At 34.8% G+C, this 19,566-nt stretch overlaps 1 protein-coding gene across 3 annotated transcripts in view; it reads right to left on the bottom strand.

The window, feature by feature from the left end:
* LOC150090631 (transcriptional repressor NF-X1-like) overlaps nt 1-19,566 on the bottom strand; it is a 164,314-nt gene that overhangs the window by 59,728 nt on the left and 85,020 nt on the right. For all 3 annotated transcript variants that reach the window (XM_090371845.1, XM_090371861.1, XM_090371854.1), the window contains exon 8: nt 15,728-15,927. In XM_090371845.1, coding sequence (XP_090227971.1) covers nt 15,728-15,927 — 200 coding nt within the window. The remainder of the gene's footprint in view (nt 1-15,727; nt 15,928-19,566) is intronic.

Raw genomic sequence — 19,566 nt, 5'->3', positions numbered from 1 at the left:
TGTTTTCTGTCAGACCAACAGTTCCTTTATACCAGTGAATGGCTAAATTTGTACCCACCTATAATTAAAATTAAATTAAATTTATATATAAAATTAACTTATACTTTATATAATACAGCCAAGCCTTGCGTAATGCAAGTTCGATTAATACGTTTTTCAGTTACCACTATTTGAAAAAAATTATACCACTTTTGGCTTTACATGATGCAAATTTCTAGTTAATGAATTTTGTTTTTTTATGTGATGTGACAGTTGAAAAAGATTTGAATCATGCGTCAAGCTTACCACGCATGTTTGATGTGCGCTAAGCTTACTTTCAGACTTGCAATAAACAAGCGTTTGCCCGCTGCCCACCTCAGTCTGTTCCATCAACCACTGGAAGAAGATATGTTACTTGTTTGTCTCCCGCTAATAAAGTTACTTGCGGACTTGCATTTAAAAATTCTTAATCTTTAAATGAGCAGCCAGATGAAAATGTTACCACAAAGGAGATAACAGTAAAAGAACTAGATGAAATCTTTCGTATTGCAGAGAACTTCAAACCTTTTGTTTGAGGTTCCCCTGCGATATTTATTTCGCCAGGGCCTAGAGAAGATTGTTGTCGACTATCGGGAATTGATTGATGAAAAAAAGAAAGCCAACACTGTTCAAACGGCTCTGTTCAAATATTTTCATATCAAATAGTTTCTTCATTGTGTATTTTATGAAAGAAGTTCCCAAACTTTCTCGGTTCACGGTGCCCTTAGTGTCAGTAATTTTTTCACAGCACCCCTAGGCAAAAAGAAATACCTAACAGTTCTGTTTAAGTAGTTATGTCCAAACAACTTAATAAGTAATGTTGAAACTGTAAACTACCTCAAGCTATAGTTCATGCGGTGTCCAACAGATGTCAATTATCACTGTTTCCCTTGAAAATTTAAAATATTCAGCAGTTTGGGAAATGCTGTTTTATGCAATAAACATTTAATTCCATAATTATTTTCATTATCTTTTACAGGGTATACAGTTAAAAGTTATTTAAAGGTATTTTTAAAATTCTTTATGGACATTCCTGAAGGTGAAGGTGAAGGACCAATTATAATTTTTCCTATTGATTATTATATTCGATTAACGAGTTTCCATTTTGTGCAATGTGTTCGCGGGACGAATTAATTGAGGCCAGTCTGTATCTACTGTATTTTGATATTTTGTTCTACTGGTATGGGGGCACAGAACCAAATAGTGAGAAATGCTAATTACTTATACTAGAGCATCAATGTATGTTGGTCCCTGATTGAGTACCCATGGATGTTTTCAGGCAGTAAATGGTATTTTTATTTTAGCACACTTCTTTACTTGATTTAATTAGTATATGCTATCAAATTATGCTTACATCCTTAGGAAAACACATGCGGCACTCTGGACAACCAGGCAGGAGCTCCCCGGTATTAGAAACCCCAATTTAATGGTTCAGTATATTAATAGATGTGTTATCCCTATTCCTCTATACGTGTCACAAATCTGGTCTTCAGCTCTGGAAAGCACTATCAAGGCTTTTCTAGGAATAGAATACTGGCTCTTGAGATGGCTGAACAGAATTTCAGCTAAGCCTTTCACCATCTCAAGAGGTATACTATACTCCAATTTAGAAGTCACTCCCTGGAGACAAATGACCACTACAAAGAATATAATGACACTGGCTCAGATCTTAACGGGATGGCTGGATTCACCGAAAGCCCGAGATTGGTTAGTAACACCCGGAGAAAAACAAAGACGAGTTGCAGGTAAGGAACAGCATTTAGGCTGTTGGATAATCTGGAAAGATTCTTTCCAGCAAACACTAAAGCTGTTTAATATGCTAAAAATTAACCCTGAAAAACTTTGCACAAGCAAAACATACAGATGTAAGAAAAAATAAACAGCACTAAGAACCTCCATACAGTAGCTGACAGGAATCCCGACCTCATCTGGAAACACTCTCCTGGATATGCCTCACCTACTCCACTCTACTCCCACAGAAAAAGCAGACTGCTGAAAACAGTAAAAATGAACTTTTTACACTTTTACTCTGTATTATATTGTATTCTGTATACTGTTCTGCTGTGAATATCCATGCTAATGTAAATATAGTGATGTTATGCTTTAAACGCAGCAGTATAAAATTTTTCTCGTTTATTTATTAAGTCTTAAGCAGATTACAAGTTATTAACGTATTGTATAATTCTGATAATAAGTACTACTTGTATTGTATAATTTAGTAACGAGTGTTACATATAATGTAAAATTGTATATAATATTATCCTCTGTTGCATAACAGAATATGTATCTACACCCCCTAGTCTAGTCAATGGCTGTAACCGGATGTCTCCTAGTAATAATACAAATGTTATGGTTTTTGACTCTGGTGGCTGATATTCTGTTATATATTGGTTTATTATAGTGTGTGTGTGTTTAACAAGTAACAGTACTAAAGAAATAAAACTGTAAAGATAAGTAGTGAGAGGATATAAGTGTAGAGAACGTGAAAATTAATTAAATTTCGAAAACCAAAAGAACAAGCAATAACGAGAACAATTTAAAATTAAATAATAAAGCTACTACTGGGAAAATGCTATGGGCATCCTAATAAGAAAAAACAAAAATGGCAAAGAAATTAAATTGATTAACAACACAAAAGAAAAATAATAGTATTGCCCAACACAGCTAAAATAAAATAAAATAACTAATTTTGCCGGCTACAGAGATACCAGGATCACCTGAACCATTTGAGTAAGGTGAGATCTAAAACTATAAAATATCCCATAAAATAGGGGGGTGGGGGGGAAAGAAAGAAAAAATATTGATCATGGGTCCCAAACTGTTCAAATTGCTGCTGAGATATCATGACTGAGTGGGGTTCTTCCCCCCCACCCTGTTTATTTTATATGTGATATTTTGCAGTTTAGACCTCAGCTTAACTCTAATGGATCTGGTGGTCCCAACATCTCAGTAGCCAGCAAACTTTGCAATTTCATTTTGGCCATGTTTGGCGATACTATTATTTTCCTTTTGTGTTGTTAATCAATTTAATTCCTTGGACATTTCTATGTTACCTATTAGGATTTAAACAGAATTTGGTGCATAGTTCCTCACTTAAATGTGATATTTCACACTGTCTTATTTTAACCTAATCTCATCAGTAGCTTTATTAACCGATTCTAAATTGTTCTTGATTGTTGCCTGTTCTTTTGTTTTTCTAAATTTAATTAATTTTCATGGTCTCTACACTTCCATCTTCTTACTATATATCTTTACAGTTTTATTTCTTTTCTCTATTAAATTTTTAAATATATATTCCAGCAGAATCAGTGTCAGCATGCTTTTTTGTTGTGTTCTCCATATATATTTTTTCTGATACATCTTGTATGCTACTCTTTTATTCATATATTTTTCATAATTTATATTTATATATATATATATATACACACACACTGTGCTGCCAACTTTATTAGGTACAACCCCTGCTGTGCACACAAATGGTTTGTCCCACAACGTTGCAAGTAACATGACCACAGTTGTGGATATAAATGCAGAAGAACAACCTTTTTAGTATCATTCAAGCGTACAAACCGTAGCAAGAATAGGGAAAAGGAGTGATCTGACGGACTTCGGATGTGGCATGGTAGTAGGTGTAGGACAAAGCATCTTTGGAAACAGCAATTCTCCTAAACTTTTCATGCACCACAGTTTCAAGGGTGTATCGAGAATGGTGCAACAAACAGAAAACATCCTCTCAACGGCACTCCTGTGGAAGAAAACTGCTTGTTGATGAGAGAGGTCAGAGGAGGATGGCTAGAATTGTGCAAGCAAACAGACGGGCCACAATGTCGCACATCACGTCACAATACAACCCTGGTGCACAGAACAAAATATCGCAATGGACCACTAGAAGCACTTTTCCGCGAATGGGCTACAACAGCCAACGGCCACATCACGTACCTTTGTTATCAATGAAGAACAAGAGAGCATGCTCCTGTGGGCACAGCAACACCAGCACTGGACTATCGAGGATTGGAAAACAGTTGCTTAGTCTGACGAGTCAAAGTTTCTGGTGCATCATGTTGATGGAAGGCTCAGAATTTGGCAAAAACAACATGAATCCATGGACCTGTCATGTCTGACGACTACTGTGCAAGGTGGTGGGGACAGTGTTATGGTGTGGGGAATGTTTTCTTGGCACACGTTGGGTCCATTGATACCCAAAGATTCATGTCTGAATGCCACATTGTACCTAAACATTGTTGCTGACCAAGTGCATCTGTTCATTTTGACAGTTGATCCTCAGTCAGATGGTTACTTCCGGCAGGATAATGTGTCGGTGCACAAAGCCTGAATCACTATGGAAAGGTCACTATCGTTCCAAGAACATGACAGTGACTTTTCTTTTCTGCAGTGGTCCGCTCAGTCTGCAGATCTCAATCCTATTGAACATCTTTGGGATGAGCTGGAAAGGGCTGTTCGCTGCAGGCCTACACCTCCGTCGAATCTCAAGGAACTGCGTGACACACTCATGTCTGCATGGTACTCCATTCCTGCACAACGTTTTCAGCATCTTGTTCAATCCATGCCTAGACGAATTCAGGCTGTTTTGAAGGCTAAAGGAGGCTCAACACGCTACTAGGTAGGTGTACCTAATAAAGTGGCAGCACAGTGTGTGTGTATATATATATATATATATATATAATGATATAACAATGAAACTTAGCATTGTCAACATGCCTCTTGAAGTATGACTGTTGCAGAGTATAAAGAGAAACACCCTCTCTTCAAAATAAAAAAATAATAATAATAAAAAATCGATCAAATGTAGAAAAAAAAAAATTAATTGCTGTATACTTTGCCCACCACAAAAGCATGTAAGCCAGTACACATGATACATGTATGACACAAAACATATATGCCAACAGTAACAGGCTGTGCAATAACTGGTTTTATTTATTTATATCCACAAAACTGCTGTTTTCACACTTATAATTAAGTTGTGAAATTTAGGAGTACAATTGTTTATTCAACTTGCTACTTACTATAAGTTTTGCAACTTTGAAGTTTCATTAAATTTATTGAAATGCAGAGAATTTTAAAATGTGTTGGCCAAATGTACAGTCTTAACTGTCACATAATATGAAACTCCAGGATACTTGTACTGAAGAAGTGCTGTTTCCCCATCCATAAAGGATGGACCTAAAAAGGTGATGGGAAAGTATAGACTTGTGAATCTGACTTTTGCGATTGGTTCCAGAGAATATGGTTAGGACCATGACACAATACCACCTCACTAAGCACAGTACATTAAAGGGTTGAAGCATGGGTTTGTAAAAAAGAAAGTCTTGTCTAGTCATTCTGGTTAGTTATTATTATGAGGCCAAAGAAGTTAGCAAGAAACAGCTTTGCCATGGTTAACTAGATTTTAGTAAAGCTTTTAATAGAGTTCCACAAAAAAGGTTACTGCATAAACTGGAACAAGGTGGAATTAATGGGAAGATCATCAGTGGAATCAAGGATTTAGAAGGCACCAATGTACACCAGTTCATATAATATGCTAGTTCACTGTGGTATTCATCACATATTATGCTATACAAGTTGTTCACAGGCAAAACTGCATGTGTTGTGGAAGGGGGGGCTAACTACAGCTAAGAACAAAGACATTTAATTTCTCCAGTCTCCAAAGGGATGCAAATTCAGACCTCTCTAAATGATTTGCAAATTTACAGTGGTGACAAGTGGTTAATCTGCTATACTATCATGGAGAGTAGTACATGGGGTCATTTTGGACCAAATTTAAACATTTATAGAGCAGTCACTTATGACCTTTTCTATCCTTCCCATATAACATTATACAAAACAAAATAACATTTTCATAATGGGAATGTTATTTGCAAAACCTAAGTGATTGCAAATTTTCTATCTGCCACAAATTTCAACTTATATGAGGTGCAACTATAAAGTAATGAGTGATTTAATAATTTCTTTCAATGGCACAATAAGCAGGTAATATTAGGAAATTCAACACTAACCCTTGAAAATTTTTAACCAATTTTTTATTGATTTAGTTATTACACCAAATAACAAAGAAAATAAACAGGTAACAATGCATAGATGTTTTGTGGATAATTCTTTTCTACTTCTTCAACATGGAGGATCACCTTTACTTATGATATGGTACAGAGTTACAGTCACTTATTCTAGCAATGCTGCCACTACTCAAAACATTGGAACTACTCATTTGGATTTGACTTCGGAGCTATTGTCTTGTTCTTTTGAATATCTTCCGTGATGGAAATTTGTGTCTTTTGAAGTTGGATTCAATTTTTATAAACAGTCAAAATCATTCAGAGCCAAGTGTACAAGATGAGGCTGGATAATACCATTTTTGGCTAAAATTTGTTTCAGTAAGCACACCAAAAGATGGAGTTGTCACAGTAAAAAGGTAAATCACTGTGCAACTGCACACTTTGACACTGTTACAAGTTCATAAGGAAAACATGCTTCATCACTGACTACTATTTTTATTATTTTCTTCAAGAGTGCAATACATTTCCAACTGCAACTTTCCACAAACCACCAAAACAAATAGCAAATCTTCACTCTTTCTATTTATCCTCAAACTTATTTTAAGATTTTTTCAGAATGAGAATTTCAGAATGCTTATTTATCTAAATTTAACTCCTCGGCCAACATTCTCACAGTTAATGTAAACCAGTTCATATAACATGCTAGTTCATTATGGTATTTATAATGGGAAGTTCATTGTGCTGTTTAATCATCTATCTGAATGAATCAAATCCTTGACCATTCTTGACATTTTTAACAACCCTGCGAGTGACTGGTCAACTATTTTCCACATCACGGGCATCTTAACCTTATTAAATTTCTGTGGCAGTCAAAAATCCTTGCTCATGACACTCCGTCCCCCACAACCTTCTTTTAACATAACAAAAAATATCACTTCCAACGTCATTTCATGTCAGAGCAAATTTGATATATTAATTCTGTTCAGCATGGCTGTTACACGTGAAATTAAATCTCATTGCTGCATGTTAGAAGCTACTATGCTTTTCATATGAACTAAGAAATACTGATCAAGATTTAGACTTAAATGGATGTCAAAGGAACTAATGAGGTTCGTGGCAGAGAAGAAAAATGCATGGGATACATGTACACTGATGTTCAAAAAAGTGCATCACCTAGGAATTTCACATTTCTTACCTTTTTTTATGATAGTATGTTATATTCATGACTAGCATCACAAATAGAAAGATAAACAAAAGATATTTATTAATAGTTAAGGCAAAGCTAAGTAATATTTGCAGGTGCTCACAAAATATTCCAAAATGAGCATTTGCAGCCTTTATACAACAGTTTTGGTAAACACGACAATTATGGCTGAAATGTTATCAGCCCTCAAATTTGCTTCAGTTTATCATTTTAAATGGAAAACAAAATGAAAAGTTCACCAGGTGCAAACTAATATTTAGTTGAACCGCCTCTGGTCCCGATGACAGCAGTACACCGTCAATGCCTTGACGGTGTACTGCTGTCATCGGGAAACTATCATCAGAAATTGATAAGATCAATTTCTGATGATAGTTAACTGATAGTTTGTGGTTCTGAACACAAATTATGGCTTCCCGAAGTTCACGAAGGGTCTTTGGTTTCTTTCTGGCAACTGCAGATTCCACATGATGCCAACAGTTCTCTATAGGATTCAGATCCGAGCTGTTTTCTGGCCAGCTAACAGCTGTAATGGACCGTTCTTCCAACCATTTTTTCCCCTGTAACAAATGTAAACACATTACTGTCGAACCTCTAATGCAGAAATGAAGCTAAAGTAACTACAGAAGTGCCTACTTACACTTTTTGCCCGATGACAAGGAGCAGAGTTGCCCTGAAAGATGCAGTTACTTGGCAGGTTGAAATGGTCTCTAATGGTTGGCAGCAATTTGCCTTCCAATATAGCCAGGTATCCATTGGCATTTATGGAACCTTTTATAAACTGCAGGTGACCTACTCCAAGATACGAAATGCACCCCCATATCATTTGGCTTGTAAGGAATTTCACTGTCAACACCATACAGTCTGGATGGTATTCTTCGCCATGTCTACGGCGAATTGTTTGTCTCCCATAAGAGTCATGCAGGTTGAATTTCTTCTCAGCCGAGAAAATAACTGATTTCCACTGCTCCGGGGGGATCCATTTGACATGCTCCTTATACCAAATTAATCGGGCCTTTTTCATTTTTTGTGCGAGGAGGGGCTTCTTCTTAGGATGACAGGCTACAAGTCCGTTTTTGAAGAGGCGTCTTCTGACTGTTACTGCACTTGCTACCACTCCTGTATGTTCTTACTATTCTCTTTTTAGCTCAGATGAAAAAGCTTTATGGTTTTTAAGGCATAAGCACTTCAAAACGCGGTAATGTTTTGGCATAGAGGCTCGTATGCATCCAGTTCCTTTTTTCCTAACAGCAGAACCAGTATTCTTGAGTTTGGAAAATCTACTCACTGTTAACTGATTACAATACACTCTATAAGCAATATGATGGGAAGAACATCCTTCCTCACGTAAAGCAACGATAGCACTCTTTCTTCATGGCATCAACTGCACATAACTCGCCATCCCAACACAAGCAAGGAATAACTGCAACTCTTGCAGAGCGTGCTTATATAGCTGAAAGTAACAGCTTATGCAATAATACGTCATCACCTACGCGAATCAATCTTATCTGATGCAATATGTAAGAAATATTGCCATATACTTACATTATTCGGACGACAATTACAATTTTAAGGGGTGATGCACTTTCTTGGAACACAAGTGTAAATTATCAGGTGACACAAAAGCCTATGGCAGATACAGACACTTGATGTTGGTGGCTCAACTGTTGATGATCCTGCTAAGATAGCTGACAAACTGAATGAGTATTTTGCATCTACATTCCACTTGAGGAATTCTGTAAGGAAGGGGAGGACAGAAATTTACTAAACTCTAACAGGGAGCTAAATGATTTTGTAATAATGGAGAGCAAAGTAGAGGAGAACTTGCTGAAGTTAAACATAAAAGACACACCTGGGGTGGATGGAATCAATCCAGTTATATTGAAGGAGGCAGCGAGGGAAGTAAGCAAACCCTTTGCCATAATTATGAGAGCATCCTTAGATTCACGAGAGGTCCCAATGGATTGGAGATGTGCAAATGTATCTCCAATTCACAAAGAGGGTTCAAAGGATGATACAAATAATTATAGACCTGTTAGTTTAACTTCTGTTTCAGGAAAAATAATGGAGTCACTGGTTAAAGAAGTGTTGTAGGATCACCTAGACAAGACTTCAGTAATAGTTCAGACACAGCATGGGTTTGTTAAGGGAAGGTCCTGTCTGAACAATTTGGTTGGCTACTACAATACGGTCACAAAGGAACTGGATGCAAAAAATAATTTTGATATAATATACCTGGATTTGAGGAAAGATTTTGATACTGTTGCACATGGAAGACTGTTGTACAAATTGGATTTGCACAGCAAATCCAAAGGTATGGCGTTAAGGGCAGTCACTACAATGGATAAAGGGATGATTGAGTGGGAGATGGCAGAGTGGTAATAAATGGACACTGCTCTCTGTGGACTAATGTTATTAGTGGAGTCCCCCAGGGTTTGGTGCTGGGCCCATTGTTGTTGTGTATTTATCAATGATATCAATGAAGGTAAATCAGGCATAATGTCCAAGTTTGCAGATGATACAAAGGTTAGCAGGGTTGTTAATGTCAGTAAAGACAGTATGCTACTACAACAGGATCTAGAAAAGTTAGGCAGATGGGCCGAGAAGTGCCACAACAGGAGTTTAACATTGACAAATGCAAAGTACTGCATATGGGTAGGAGTAATCCAAGAGAAATGCACCAACTGTGTGGTACCAAGCCCAGGGAGGTGGATTGAAAAAGACCTGGGGATAATTGTGCAGTCAGAAATGAAGTTCTCTGGACAGTGCAGACAGGCTGTCAGAGCGGGTCATGGAGTTTTGTCAATGATATATAGGAATTTTGCTAGTAGAGACAAGGAGGTGATTACCCCTTTGTATAAGGCAATGGTCAGGCCACACTTTGAGTACTGTGTACAGGTCTGGAGGCCTCATTTTAGGAAGGATGTAGGATTGCAAGAATGAGTACAGAGAAGGGCAACAAGATTGGTGTGAGGAACAAAAGGGTGCTCTTACCAAGAGAGGCTTAAGTTCTGCAAGTTGCAGCATCTGGAGACTAGGCACCTGCAAGGTGATCTGATTGAAGTGTATAAGGCTTTGAATGGTTTGAGCAGGTTTAATGCTGATGGGATTCTTCCTCTTGCTCAGAAAAATCACCTGAGAGGGCATACATTCAAATTGAGGAAAGACAGATGTAGGATAGATGTGTGGAAGTTTGCCTTTAGCCAGCGGGTAGTTGGTTGGTGGAACAGACTTCCATCCTTTGTTGTGGAAGTTGATAGCCTAAATAAATTTAAGTCTGAGCTGAACAGGTATTTGGAACAAACGGAGGGATGAAATGGGAGCATTCTTTTTGGCTGATGCTGCATAAGCTTGCTTTCTTGCATCATATGCCTCAACTAATACTAATAGTTACAACATCTTGTAACATGGCAGTAAACAGGACATTTTTTCTTGATTTTTTTTTTCTGGTCAAATATATAAAGGAAACTGTAATAAAATTTTCTTTAAAAAACACTTTTTTTGTAAAACCGTACAGAATTCAACAAGTTTATAGTACGTGTGACATTTGTCTATATCTTTGTGTATTACAGTGAAACTACTTTATCTTAAAAAGAAGGAATATAAAAGGACTTGATATAAATGGACTGGCAGCTGAAATGAACTGACAAAATTAATATAATTTTTGCAACTAACACAACACAAACAAAATAATTAAAAAAAAAAAAGAAAACAAAAGACAATCTTACATAAGTCATACCTCAACTTAGAATTCAGTATCGGAAACCTAAGAATACAAAACCAGCCAGAGACTGATATTTGTAATAGTAAATGAAATACTCTATTTACAACTCTTTTTTTTTTTTTTTTTTTTTTATTTGATATGTCAACTGCATAAAGATATGGATCCACTCATATCTATTCCATTGCCCACTCATATCTATTCCTTCAAAGGAATAGATATGGGTGGGCAATGGATATGTATCAAAGGAAAAACAAAAACAAATGCAAACTCCTTGCACAGAAAAAAAATCTAAAGACCAATTTTTTCTTATACATAATGTAATTCAGTATCACACACAAAATCTAATGGCATGAGAATGAAGAGCCACTACTTTTTTTCACAGAAAACATGACATCTTGGAATATAAAGAAGTACCTCTGAACAAGATTGGCTGTTTATGTACTATATAATTGATACAGAATAACTTTTTGTAAATATCATGGTCAGATACTCTTTTGCAGACTATAAAATCAATTTAGAAACAATCAGTTTAGAACTGCCCACTTATTATTTCCAGAAGAGTTAAGCAAAAACATTACAGCAAAAAATTGAAAATTATCAATTCGGGCATTTTCACCTCGGCTCCCTCAGTAAATACTGGTTATTTGTCGACTTTTTTTATTTATTTATTATTATTATTTTTTTTAAAGAAACCAAAGATCAAAACAATAGTTTTTATAGTGGCAACAAATACGTTCGATCAGTGAGGCTTATTTACAGGCTTATTACAACACCCATGTACACTATATCTTTAATTCAATATAAGACTGTTTGAAACGAAATGTATTTTGAAGTGGCTATTGTTTTTCAACTAACAATATAGGATTTTATAAGTATTTTAGTATGAATAATTTGAAATACATCTACAATGAAAGCTGAAGTCTGAATGTTACGTTCCACAACTTATGAATAGCTTTGTCTAATTCAAAAGGACTGTCAAAATCAACTAGAGACAAACATTCTTATAGCAATTATTGAATGGAGCTATAAGGAAAAATTGCTACTGTACAGTATATAGTATCATTATTCTGTACACATTGCCTTTAACCACTTCCTCCAAAACTGGATGTGGAATCACATGCTCACAAGCCTCTAACTTGCACTATGAGCATGCATTTAATCCATTGTTCACACTATTGAAACCAAAATATCCTGCAATCACTAATGACATAAAACATGAAATTTCCCATCATAGGTACTGTACAGCTTTCTTTAAGCCACACATGTATACACTCAATATGTGAGAGAATGACAATAAATGCTTCAAAGAAAAAATAGGATAAAAAATTAACTTTTCTTCTTAAGGAATTCACAACATGGTATATGCAGTATTTCTCAATCTCTGTTATTTCTCTCAGGTAATAACATAGATTGTTGCTTCATTTCACTGCCTAATATCATGCAGCATGATATATACGAACTGTATTAAACATTAATATAATAACTGTTTATTATTTATGATTTACATGCCTGCTAAAGAGAGAGTATAAATATTTTGGAATATTATTTGCCATTTAATACTTATAATCCATGCAAAAAATAAGGTGATATTTCTCTGTATTTTAGTACTGTGGTTATCAAATAAACTTCATAACTCAACAAAAGCTACTCCAGAAAATTGCAGCTATACAAACTGGTCACAGAGTACTTGCATGAACCATTGACCAAGTTTGACATTACTTCAGAATTGCTTCATTCTGGGGTGAAGAGAAATAGGAAAATTCTTACCTTATTGATATAGTAGCTTGAAAAATGTATGTCTGATTACAGCTGTAAAATTTTAGCTTGGAATTAAATGTAGTTTTTGTTCACATAAATTAAGTCACTATTTATAAAAGAGATTAACCATAGAAACTGATTCAGGAGTTTTAAATGGACAATTCTAAAGTCCTGCAAATCAGTGTGCATATATGTTTTTTTGTTTTGCTTTATTTATTTTAGTGTACAGAAAATTGAGTAAATTTTTACAACTGTAATCATATGTACAGCAAATAATATCCCAATATATGGATACTCTCTTCTTTTGCATCCCCATACTGGGAGTGTCTTTCAATTATGCATAATATACAAAATAACACTATTTTAACAAACAGTTCTTGGTATTGTGGCAAAAAATGAAAGTTTGCAATCTTTTATTATGTGCAAGAAAGTGAAGTTCCCCATGGTACAATTGTTATCTTTCTCATATTGACTAATTTAACATATTAGTCATCTGTTCACAAATGACTAATAAAAGCCTTTAAATACTAGAATTGTAAAAATTCTATATTGTATTCATATCTGAATAAAAGTTTCAACTGATTAATACTGACAAGAACTTAAAATCTGTTTAAATTGAAATGAACATATTCTGGTCCCTTGAACTTCCAAAATTCTACTATATTGTGAATTTGTCACAAAACAGAAGTACAAGTTTTATTACTAATGCTGTGTTGACTACTAAATATAAATAATTAATTCTGTTGACTGACAAACAATGGTAATTATTCATAATGATACACTATTTCCAATCCAAGTACGATTAGAGACACAATCATAACTAAAGCTTCTTGGTAACCCTACTAAATGAACTGCTACAGCTGTCCATGAAGTAAATTGAGTTCATGCTATGTGGCCATAGGTGTCTAACTGCTACCAATACTACATCGTGCTAACAATCTTTCCAGGTAACACAACCAAACTTTCATCCAACTTTTAACCAATAGATGGAAAAATCAAAATGCAAATAACTGCCATGCAGCAAATGAAAGAGGGATGGGAGATACATGTGATTCTTGCTCTCCACTTTAAAGCACAGCCAACCATTCAACTTTGTTTGCAATAGCAAACTGTATACTCAGTTCTACCTAGCCATATTTCTGCTGCCTATTTATATGATGCCAAATTGCATCATGTACATCAGGGGTGGCCAACTTAATTTGTGATGCGATCTACTTTTTTTCTTCAAAATGTGCCGCGATCTACCATCTCAAGAATTTCATTGCACATGGTTAAAAAATTTAATCAACACATATTGAAAAATGTTTATAAATTTTAAAATTAAATACATTTCAGAATTCTTATTTTAAATTCACATGTATTTAAAATTTTAATTTATGCAAAGTTTGTGTCTTCATATCATCTGCCAAGCTTTCAAAATCGGGGATATACCGTGATAAGGCCAACTGTAAAAATCTTCTGTGTGCAAGTCTGTAAGATTAGAGCGATTCTTCGTCTTTGTTTGTTTCAAATGTGAAAAGGCCGATTCACACAGATATGTGGAACCAAAACAGGAATTTAAAAGTTCATTACATTTTTTTTTACATTTGGGTACTTTTCTCGGCAAACTTATTTTCAAAAGTCTTCTTCTGATGCTCTGGCTTTTAGGAAGATATCGTTTCGCAATGTAACAAAATTTCCTTTTCAAGTAATATTTTCCCCATTTGAAAAAATCTCAGTGACTTTTTTTTTGCAATTTGTTTCGTATCTAAGTCGACATTAAATGGATAAGAAATATATTGACAATGTCTTCAATTGTTTTAAAATCACTGAATCTGAAAAAAGACAGAGGAAGACCAAAGAAAAGATGGGCAGACCTCTTTGTGAACAAGCGGATTGCCTAATCCGTAGATCACTGAATCTGGTTTCAAAATCATCCACAACTTTCTCAATTTTGGAAATATTTCTCACTATTAAATTCAAAAACAAGATATCTTTGCAATTGATCTTGCATATTTGCAAAATGATCGGATTTTTTTCCCTTTGAGATCCTTAGCCATTGCCAAAAATTTATATTTATATGCAAAAATACTACTAATCAGTGCACTGAAGTGCCTTTCTAAATTTCCTTTTTTTGGGTATAGCCACAGAAGCATTGCAAATCGAACATCAGCATTTTTTTTTTTATCATTACAAAAAAAAGTATTCTAGTTCCCACTCTTGATGATACATTTTGCTCTATTTCCTTGCTAGCTTCTGATGTATTGTTCTGGCTACCTGGTCGGGTCTATGAGTGTACTCAGTCTGGGTGAGTTTCATAGTATTCATTTTAAATCAAAGGTTATTAAATTAATAATGTATAAGTACTGTCCAGTTATTAATATTATGCTAAATAAGAATTTGACACATACACTATGCTCTCCACCAAGCAACTGTGTGAATTTTCATTAGACAAGCCTAGCAACTGCGTGGCAAAAAGAGTAGTTACATAATTCAACAGATTTGTAATTAGCGTATGCAGTGGAGCGCATAATAATAATATTTAGATTTTGACCAATCTACTTTTTATATATATTTAAAATTCGTCGTCGTGATTGACCGAAATTAAAGCCACAATTGACTGGTAGATCGTAATCGACTTGTTGGCCACCCCTGATGTACATGATCAAACAGCTTTTTTTTTATGCGTCTTGTCACTAAATATCAACCACATAGCCCATGTATCTTCTCTGTAATACCAACATGAATAATTATTGAAATATAATTAATTTGTCCTGCTAGTTAACAGTATAATTTTTTCCTCTGAACAAATTATACATACTAATAAATTATAAATTATATATATCAATGTCAATATATCAATATATAACAAATAAATTATAAATATCAATGTGTCCTCAACACTGTTTGATAAAATAACTTGAAACAAACACTAGGTAGAAACATTTTAGAAGCAGTAATAAAATTATATTATTTCCATGTGATACTTAAAAATAATTTTCCACGAAATACCTAAGTTATTAAAATGAAACACACCTCATGATTCCCAAAACACCATTTCTCAGTGAGTACTGTACAAGGTGGACAAGCTTCTTCACTGTGGCAGTTATGATGTACAGGATGATCGCATGAATGAATTTGAGAACATGGTTGATTACACTCTGGTGGTTTGGTTCCACAAGGGATAGGTGGAAACAACACAGAAGTACCACAGTAACATCTCAGCTCATCAAATCCTACGATACATTTTAAAACTATATTATTATGGAGTAGCTTACTATATAAGTAATTTTTTAGTGAAAATATTTATTAGGATACACAAAACCAACTAAAGCTTCTTTTTAACTCTACTAAATGAACTGCTACAGCTGCCCACGAAGTAAATTGAGTTCATGCTATGTGGCCATAGGCAACTAACTGCTATCGATACCACATCATGCTAACAATCCTTCCAGGTAACAAAACCCCGACACAAAATCAGTCCTTTACTTACTCAAATTAAGTTTGAGGGAGTAATATTAAAAGACCTAAAATCATAAAAAATATATAAGATAACAATATTAAAGCTGAGTGGTATTATAAGGTGAATAATCATTAAATAAATAACATATCACATACATAAAATTATTGGTGCCAGAGTGTGCAAATCATGTAAACATTCTATATAAACATAATCAGATGTTGTGTCTGCGAGCCAATAATTCTGAGCCATAAGCAACAAATTTGAGGTGTTTGTAAAATTCAAGGTAAACATACTAAAAAAAAAGGGAGAGAAATTTATTTTGACTACATGAAACAATATTATTATGCAATGAAAATACACAATACTATATCCTGTATGCCTATGAATTTTAGAAATATAAATTTCTTCAAATAAGAAGAATTATATTAATATATTCTATTTATAAATAAACATATTCCTTCAAATAAGAAAATTATATTAATATATTATATTTATAAATAAATATATTCCTTCAAATAAGAAAATTATATTAATATATTATATTTATAAATAAATATATTCCTTCAAATAAGAAAATTATATTAATATATTATATTTATAAATAAATATATAATTACAATAAATGCACACACATATAGGGTGAGTAAAAAAAGATCAAAAACCCTTAGTTCTTTTGCTCTAACTAAGTAAATGACAATGTGGCTATCCTATGTATGTTCAAGATATGCAACATAATAAAGTGCAATTCCATCGATAGGCATGTTGCAAGGTATCCCAAACACACAGTGTGGGTTTGGGGTACCTTGCAATGGAAATTGGTCTTATGGTATGGAGCAATGTGTCATGTTACATGCTCTTCTAGTCTGATGGAAGTGTTTAGGTATGGAGGACATCTTAAAAACACCCACTACTCAGTGTGTTGTTTTACCTGCAAAGAAAAAGATATCATGGTCTTCAGGTGTTTCTAATGGTATGGACTAGGTCAACTGATCACAAAGCACAAAAAACATGCATGCTGCATCCAACACATGTTCTGGAATAATTCTGCATACCCTACATTGTTTGCATTGAAGTGACCACCTTCCAACATGATAATACTCTATGTCACAAAACAAGGAATATGAACATATGGCTTGGCAAGAATAACACTATACCATTGCAATGACCAGCAGAGAGCTTGACCTCAACCTGAGTGAAAAAAAAAAGAGCTGGTCCACTGATTTAAGCAGATTACAACTCAAAACAGCAGTAAATATTGAAACTCTGCATCTTTCACAAAAAGATTGATCTTTTATTCTGTATATTACAGTCCCCCATGGGCAGCTGATTCTTGTATCACATAACATGAAATATCAAGATTTATGGATAAAGGGTTTTTTTGTTGTTGTTTTCAACATTGTTTAAATGCTTCCTGTCAAAAATTAGTAACACTGTGGTAATTATATTAGCAAATTTACAATGCAAAGGAAGCCAAAAAATTGCAATTTTTACATGATTTTAAATAAGTTTTGTAAATAAATTTATAATAGCGTCTTTCTTCTTTCTGTACTTGACCAGATTAATAAAAAAAAAAAAAAAGAAAAAGAAAAATAGAGAGAATTTCAATGCAGTACTGCATTATGTAGCTACACAACATGATTCTAGATGAAAATCAGCCCTTGTGACTATTTAAGGCTACAGTATTTTCATGAATAATATATTTTATTTTTATAGCACTTAAAATATTATTGAATACATAATATGAAAAATATAAAATGTGAAAATGCTTTTTACTCAGATTTTTTGAAAGTTAAAGTTGATTTTTTTTTAAAGGTCACCTGACTTGCAATATTCTCAAGAAATAATGTGAAAAATTTTTTTTAAGAAACAATACCTATAATCCTATAATCCACTACTTGTGAAGATCATTCTTTCTTTTGAAGGCATCTCCACTGGTTAGTTGCATTGCAAATCCCTTCTCCATTGTGAATGGTCATCCTGGAAACCCTTTGGTTTGCATCAAATCCACTACTACTCTCCAAGAAAGGTGAGGCCATCCCTTTTTCTGCCTTCCTGGAGGCAACCAATTCATCACTCTCTTAGGCCATCTCTTCTGGGGCATCTGTCAGATGTGCCCACACTACTTCAAAGATCAACACTCCTAGTGATTCACCAAATTTTCTCACAAATTCAATCTCTCCATGATTCTGAACTCTTTGAAGGCAAGAAATATGCAGACTCCATCATAAATCATCCATCTCCACAACTCTGCTGCCTTGTACTTGATGATCATCCTTCCCCACTATACATCAAAACACTTCTACTATCCTTTGGAGTATCATCTTGGTTTCCTGTTGAATGTCGACTCGACAACACACCATTCAATTGCCTAACAACAGTGTGGGCCTGGGTAATACGATCATCTACACTTTTCTCACACATTCCTGACTTACGAATAAAAGATCCCAAATATTTGAAGTGATCTGCCTCCGTAGCAGAGTCGTCAGGACCAGGAGTGCAGTAGCACATGCTCTTTGAGTATGCTGGGGTTCAAGCCCCAGACTGCTAAATACAGTCAATCTGCCAACATGCACTGGACCAGCGTGGCAGATAATGGTCCATTTCCCTCAACACGAATTGTTGAGGAGGCTTTTATCCTGCAGTGGGTTGATAATGGCTGCAGTTTACTTTTACTGCCTTGACTTTGATAACTAAGAGGTCTACGTCTCTGCCTTCTCCACCAAATACTTTGTCTTTGTAAAATTAACTTTAAGAACTGTCATGCTATAACCATCAACCAATTTCATCACAAAGTAGTATCATTCTGATCCTGAGCAATTATCACTTGATTGTCAGTAAATAATAGTGAATGAATGACACTATCCCCAATCGCAATTCCCATAGCTCCACACAAAGCATTCCAACGTGCTAGTACTGCTTCAAGGCAGAAATTAAATAGGGTCAGTAACATGGATGTTACAAACTCAGTTAATACCATACCCCCACATTTAACAGCTGTTCTGCAAATTCTATACATTTTCTTAATCATAGTGATGATCGACTCACTCACATTCATTTTCCACATCGATCCCTGGAGTCTGATAATGGGAACTGAATCATAGGCTTTTTCCCTGTGCTTTGGCTGTTCTTTTTTCTATGATCTGCCTCAAGGTGAAGATATTATCAATACAGAACTTTCCAACAGTAACACCAGCCTGTACTTCTGACACACAGCATTAGCATTTACCATTAGTAGAGGCATTTGATGCAAGAAAGCAAGCTTATGCAGCATCAGCCAAAAAAAAAAAAAAAAACCACTTCCACTTCACCCCTCTGTTCGTTCAAAATACCTATCCAGCTGAGCCTTAAACTTATTTAGGCTATCAACTTCCACGACAAGGGATGGAAGTCTGTTCCACCACCCAACCACCCG

This window comes from Mastigoproctus giganteus, chromosome 1 (genome assembly GCF_048544385.1).
Source record: "Mastigoproctus giganteus isolate SK-2022 chromosome 1, ASM4854438v1, whole genome shotgun sequence".
NCBI lineage: Eukaryota > Metazoa > Arthropoda > Arachnida > Uropygi > Thelyphonidae > Mastigoproctus > Mastigoproctus giganteus.
This window is presented reverse-complemented; position numbering and strand designations above follow the sequence as displayed.